The 6,538-nt window shown below is 64.5% G+C and overlaps 1 protein-coding gene across 1 annotated transcript; it reads left to right on the top strand.

Moving 5' to 3' along the window:
- Positions 1-1,035: 1,035 nt before the first annotated feature.
- ZNF703 (zinc finger protein 703) lies at positions 1,036-6,109 on the top strand. The gene is made up of 2 exons (XM_055416582.2): positions 1,036-2,283; positions 3,287-6,109. The coding sequence occupies exons 1-2, from the start codon at positions 2,050-2,052 to the stop codon at positions 4,802-4,804; spliced, it is 1,752 nt and encodes a 583-aa protein (XP_055272557.2). The 5' UTR covers positions 1,036-2,049; the 3' UTR covers positions 4,805-6,109.
- The last annotated feature ends 429 nt before the right edge of the window (positions 6,110-6,538 follow it).

Raw genomic sequence — 6,538 nt, 5'->3', positions numbered from 1 at the left:
CAGCCTTGCAGTGGTCATTTAAACTTGACGCTGGCAGTGGCAAGGGTGTCAGAGTGCTCAGAGGCTGGCAGTAGAAGGAGGAGTGGGCAGGAGATGAGGACGACCACAATAAAATAAATGAGGTGCCCCTCGCCTTCTTGTCCACCCCTTGCTACGATAGGGAATACATCAACCAATCAGGACATCCCTTGGCATTCATTGTAATCTAATTTTATCAGGATTAAAATCGGGGTAGGGAACGCCTGTGTAATTTCTTAGAGGTCTAGGCATACTGTCCAAAAACCAGACCGATCCAAGGAGTACATTCAGTTTAGTGTTTGATTGACGTGGCCTGGGAGTGGGGCCTGGTGCCTTCTCCATTGAGCATCATAAAGACTGCCATTTGTTATTTCTGTGATACTCGTTTCTGCTGGAAGAACGCCTTTGAAATCGTCTCTGCCCTTCTTGGGATCTCAAGGCGTTGGTCAATGAGCAGCAGAGTCGGGGACCGGCAGTCCGGGAACAATATGCCCGGAGTGACAGGCCCGACAATCCGAGTGACAGATGCGGGCTGGGAGAGGGGTGCTCAGAGCGGGGCAGTGACACCAGCGCGCCTCCACTGGCCGCCGAGAGAACCGGGAAAGGGGTCTCCCCAAAGGTCTGCGTACAAAGGGCCAACTTCACCCTCTGATCGGCGGACGGGGAACTCTAACGCCAGGACAGGGACTACGTGAAATCTCTGCCGGGTGTGAAGCTGGCAATGCATAGTTTATCCGAAAGGCACGGGAGGAAGGACACAGGGTAGTGGGGGATACTATTATTTACACTTAAGTTTTTAATTCCGAAATTCCCCTGGGAAAACCTGGGGCTTCGTCCCCCTCTAGAAGAAACGGAGGGGCGGGGCGTGGAGGGGCCGCATCTTTGGAGCTGACACCGACGTGCAGCGTTTACAGAGACCCCGCCTCTTCTAGGATGCACACCCCTCCACGTCCCTACCCACGCGCTACCCCTGAAACAGCAGTCAGGCGCGGTGCCGCTCGCCGTAAGAAACCCGGAACACACCCAAGCATCGAACCTATAAATCGGTGCGCAGGCACCGCGCGCCAGGCGCGTCCCGGCGGCGCGCACCACAAGCGGGGACCGCGCCTTATCGAGACCATCTCACCCCGGAAGGGGAGTCCTCAAACTTGCAGGCTGCGGACAGAGCTGGCTCAAAGTTGCTGGAGCGGGTTTCGCCGCGTCGCGAGAACCGTGGCTACCTCCGAGGTTCGGGCGCTTCCTAGTGAGCACACCCGGGAGGAAGCCAATTCAGGGGGGAAGAAGCTGAAAACCCGAGCAGGACCCGAGCCGAGCTGGGTTTCTGGAGGCGCGGCCCGCCCCCAGGCGGCCTCCGGGAGCGGCCGGGACTTGGCAGTCCCGGAGCCGGCCGCCGGGGGCTCCTACCCCATCCCCCCAGCCCACCCAATTCACCCCACCCCAGAGACACACAGACCGCGGGTGATCTGCCCCGCTTCCCGGGCCAGCACCACCCCTCCCCAGCCGTGCGAAGGGAGAGAGCGCAGAGCGACAGGAAAGCCCGCGGAGGGCAGGGCGCAGAGCCCAGGGTCTCCGGGGAAGCCCCGATCTCGCCGGGACCCCGGCGCCCGGGCCGGCCCGGTTAGGGGCCGGGGAGGAGGCCGGCGGTGGGGCCAGGCCGCGGCGCGGCGGCTCGCGGGAGCGGCCCCTTTAAGGCTCTCCCCGCCCACCGGCGGCGCCGGGCGCTCTCCCCGCCCCGGGGTCCCGGCGAGATCGGCGATTGGGCGGGCGCGGCGATCCCTTTGAAGTGTGGCTGCCGATCGCGGCTATTTGACGTGCGGCTCGCGGAAGGCGAAGGTTTTTGTGTTGCTCGCCGGGGCCAGCGGTGGCGGCGGCGGCGGCGGCGGCGGAGGAGGAGGAGGAGGAGGAGGGGTGGAGACGCGGCGACCGCTGCACCGCGCTCGGCGCTGCGGAGCGAGCCCACCCGCCCCGGGAGCTCGCCTCCCCGGTGCGCCCCCGCCCTCCCCGCCCCCCCAGCGGCGCTGCCTCCTCCAAATGAGCGATTCGCCCGCTGGATCTAACCCAAGGACACCCGAGAGCAGCGGCAGCGGCAGCGGCGGCGGCGGGAAGAGGCCGGCGGCGGTGTCCCTCTTGCCCCCGGCGGACCCCCTGCGCCAGGCGAACCGGCTCCCCATCCGGGTCCTGAAGATGCTGAGCGCTCACACCGGCCACCTCCTGCACCCGGAGTACCTGCAGCCGCTGTCCTCCACGCCCGTGAGCCCCATCGAGGTCAGTCCCCTGGTCGCTGCCCGCCGAGCGCCCGCCCCATTCCGCCCACCACTGCCCGGCTCCCTGCGCCCCGCGGCTCGGTGAGACGCTCGGGTCCGGCCCCACTAGCCGACGGAGTGAGAGGAGGGACGGAGATACAGAGGGATCGGAGCCCACTGGGTTCTCCCCCCTGGGCTTCTCCCTGAGGGAGAAGGTTCCTCTTCCACGCTCGCCCTTCGGAGCTTCGCGTTTCCTCTCTCGGATTGGATTTGCTCTCGGAGTGTCCACTGGGCCCTTTACTTCTCCTCGGCACCCAGTCCCCAGACCAGAGAGTCTGTCTCCTGGGCTTTTTTCGGGTCCCCCCACCCCCACCTCCACCTCTCTACCGGGGTTTGTTCTCTTTGAAGCCCGATTGCCACCCCCTCCCCCGTCCCACTCCTCTTCTGCCCCATCCGGTTGGAGCGCACGACGCCCGGGCACTCCCGACCCCGGCTCCTTCCTCCCGCTCCCCTGGGGGCCCTCCCCGGGAGGGAAGGGGACTCCGAAGAGAGCGCCCTCGGCGGCCCAGGCTCAAGAACCAGCTTCTCCCTGCTCCTACCCCGCGGCGCCACCGCCAGAAACCCGTCCCAAGCGAAGTTCCCCAAACTGAAGGCATAAGTTTTTAACCCGGGCCTAGAGAGGAGGAGGAGATGAGAGAGCAGGGGGCGAGTCACGGCCCCTCCCCCAGCCCCGACTCCAGAGAAGTCACCTTCCCTCGGGGTGGCCTTCGGCGGACGCCTTCCACGGCCCGTTCCCCAGGGCCTGCGGCGCCCTCCGGGACCCGGGGCAGCGAGGGATCCCACCACTACCGACTCGCAGTGTAAGCGCAGTTGCGCCCAGCCCCCGCGCTCGCAGCCCACGTCCCCAAGGCCCTCCTTTCCCATCGCACCCACCCTGCCCCCCAGGCGATCCCCCCACCCCGCGGCCGCTCCGTGGGTCCCTGGTCTCACCCCCTTCTCCCTCCCCTTGCCGCTGTCTCCCACAGCTGGACGCCAAGAAGAGTCCTTTGGCGTTGCTGGCCCAGACTTGTTCTCAGATCGGCAAGCCGGACCCGCCGCCCTCGTCCAAGCTCAACTCGGTAGCGGCGGCCAACGGGCTGGGAGCGGAGAAGGATCCCGGCCGCTCGGCCTCGGGCGCCGCCTCGGCCTCTGCGGCACTCAAGCAGCTGGGGGACTCCACGGCCGAGGACAAGTCCAGCTTCAAGCCCTACTCCAAGGGCTCCGGGGGCGGTGACTCCCGCAAGGACAGCGGCTCCTCTTCCGTGTCCTCCAGCTCCTCCAGCTCCTCCTCCTTGTCCCCGGGAGACAAGGCGGGCTTCAGGGTGCCCAGCGCCGCCTGCACGCCCTTCCCCCCGCATGGAGCGCCGGTCTCCGCTTCGTCGTCCTCGTCCTCCCCTGGCGGTTCCCGGGGCGGCTCCCCGCACCACTCTGACTGCAAGACCGGGGCCAGCGGGGAGCTGGACAAGAAAGACCAGGAGTCCAAGCCCAGCCCGGAGCCGGCGGCCGTGAGCCGCGGCAGCAGCGGGGACCCCGGCGCGCACGGCGGCGGCGGCGGCGAGTCCGGGGCCTCCGGGCGCAAGTCGGAGCCGCCCTCCGCGTTGGTGGGAGCCGGCCACGTGGCGCCGGTGTCGCCCTACAAGCCGGGCCACTCGGTGTTCCCTCTGCCTCCGTCCAGCATCGGCTACCACGGCTCCATCGTGGGCGCCTACGCCGGCTACCCGTCTCAGTTCGTGCCTGGCCTGGATCCCAGCAAGTCTGGCCTCGTGGGAGGCCAGCTGTCGGGGGGCCTGGGCCTGCCGCCGGGCAAGCCCCCCAGCTCCAGCCCACTCACCGGGGCCTCCCCGCCGTCCTTCCTGCAGGGATTATGCCGAGACCCCTACTGCCTGGGAGGTTACCACGGCGCCTCGCACCTCGGCGGCTCGGGCTGCTCCACGTGCAGCGCGCACGACCCGGCCGGGCCCGGCCTGAAGGCTGGGGGCTACCCGCTGGTGTACCCGGGGCACCCGCTGCAGCCGGCCGCGCTCTCGTCCAGCGCCGCCCAGGCGGCGCTCCCCGGCCACCCGCTCTACACCTACGGCTTCATGCTGCAGAATGAACCGCTGCCGCACAGCTGCAACTGGGTGGCGGCCAGCGGGCCGTGCGACAAGCGCTTCGCCACGTCGGAGGAGCTGCTCAGCCACCTGCGGACTCACACGGCCCTGCCCGGCGCCGAGAAACTTCTGGCCGCCTACCCGGGGGCCTCGGGCCTGGGCAGCGCCGCCGCGGCCGCCGCCTCCTGCCACCTGCACCTGCCCCCGCCCGCCGCCCCCGGCAGCCCGGGGTCGCTGTCCTTGAGGAGTCCACACACTTTGGGGCTAAGCCGGTACCACCCGTACGGCAAGAGCCACTTGTCCACAGCCGGGGGCCTGGCCGTGCCGTCGCTGCCCACAGCCGGACCCTACTACTCACCGTACGCGCTGTACGGACAGAGATTGGCCTCCGCCTCGGCGCTCGGGTACCAGTAACCACAGCCCTGCCTCCTCCCTGCGCCCTCCCGCCCCGCCCGCCGCTGCAGCCCCCCGCCGCCGGAACTCCCTCCCACCGCCCAGATCCCTCCCCTCCCACCGGACTGTGTATTTATTTACTATAATGTTAGCTTACAAGCTGGGAATATAAGTGCATTAACGACCCACACGAGTCAATGGTATGCAAAGAGTCTGTTCGCCCTCCCCTCCCCGAATAATAATATTAATCACACCAGTAACTACATGCCCCCCGCCCCCCTCTGCCTTTCTTTTCTGTTTTATTTTTTCTTAGATGTAAGTTTGCCGTTTTTTTTTTTTTTTTGATTGGTTTGGTTTTATCCGGAGGAGGGGGGAGCGTGGGAGCTTCTTTTTGCTTTCCCTCCGGAGTGACTTGCTTGCATGCTTCCTAACGTTCAAACTACGTTTCCTCCGCCCCGCCCCGCCCCTCTGCCCTTCATTCCTTCTTTCCGTCCATTCGAGGTTCTGATTTGTTGTTGGATTTTTTTTTTCCTTTGTACAAGTAACCAGAGAGGAGGTATTTTTTTTGTGACACATTCGGGGGTGTTGGGAGCGACCGTGGGGGCTGGAGGTCTTGAGCTCTGTGGACCCAGGACTCTGCCCTGTGACCACTCCCTTGCCACTCTCTCCCCTCTGGGCTCGTCGGTCTGCGCCCTGGTCCCCAAATTAGAACCTTGCCCCCCTATCTTGCTCTGAGCGCGAGTCAGTGGCTGGAGAGTCTTCCAATAGCCTTTCCCCTTTCCAGACTCTGAAAGGCCCCAAACACCCGGGGGTGGTCGCACCGCCTGCTGGGGGCGGGGGGCTGGCAGGGCTCATCTCATTCAAGTAAAAGTCCTAGAAGGCCCTGCTGGCATGAAACTTTGCTCTTTATAGTTTGCGAAGTGCTTTTATAGTCATTGTTCTTCTCTGATAATTGGGGCAGGGGTCCCTGTCCTGGCGATGGGGGCTGGGTCGGTGATTCTTGCTAGATCCTTCCAAAGCAGACCAGTGGCAGTATCAGCTGGCAATATAGCCCTTTTAGCACCGTTGGGGGGTGTGGGAGGGGAGTCAGGGAGCACACGGATCACAGCAGAGCCCGCACCCCTTCCCAGGCCTGACCCAAGAGTCCCCAGAGTTGGCCGTGGGCTCCCTCAGTTACTGGGATGGAAGACTCGGCCCAGGGTCTTCTCCCCACCCCCTCCCTCCCACCCTCTGGGCGTGACGCAGGGGGCTGCGGGCCTGTTTGAGATGAATAGAGCTCTCCCTTGGTAAGACTTATTTTGTTAATAAATGGAGTACTTGGCTATATTCACACCGTGATGTCTTTCTGTCTTGCCTCACCCCCCGGCCCACTTCCAGACACCTAAGCAGATGCCCTTCTTTTATTCTCACTGAAAACACCTTAGGGTTTCCTTCTCGGATTTCCGTTCAAGGATGAGTTTAATGCGTTTTCTCGAGAAAGTGGCGGGGGTGGGGGGATAGAAAACCAAACTGCCAGCGAGTTACAAATAATAAAATGCCACCCCTTTTTTTTTTTTCCAACTCGGTTATTTAGCTCCCAAGCTCACTTCAAAGGCCTTGACATCACCTGGGGACAGGGCGGAGGGTGTGTGTGCATGAGGACTTTGCCTCTAGATGAGGGCCTAGATTCGAGACCCAAGGGGAGGAGAAGGGACCCAGGATCCGGGGCTCGGAGACTCCGGGCAGCACTGTCCCCGGGCCCCGCGGGCCGGCGAA

The sequence above is a fragment of the Moschus berezovskii genome, chromosome 26, assembly GCF_049115385.1.
Source record: "Moschus berezovskii isolate FMDL1 chromosome 26, NW_MosBer_1.0, whole genome shotgun sequence".
Classification (NCBI taxonomy): domain Eukaryota; kingdom Metazoa; phylum Chordata; class Mammalia; order Artiodactyla; family Moschidae; genus Moschus; species Moschus berezovskii.
This window is presented reverse-complemented; position numbering and strand designations above follow the sequence as displayed.

Bases quoted from the DNA above. Each gene is read 5' to 3' on its own strand.
- ZNF703 (XM_055416582.2), top strand. From the start codon at position 2,050: ATGAGCGATTCGCCCGCTGGATCTAACCCAAGGACACCCGAGAGCAGC. The intron at 2,284-3,286 runs GTCAGTCCCCTG...TGTCTCCCACAG, and splicing joins CGCCCGTGAGCCCCATCGAG to CTGGACGCCAAGAAGAGTCC.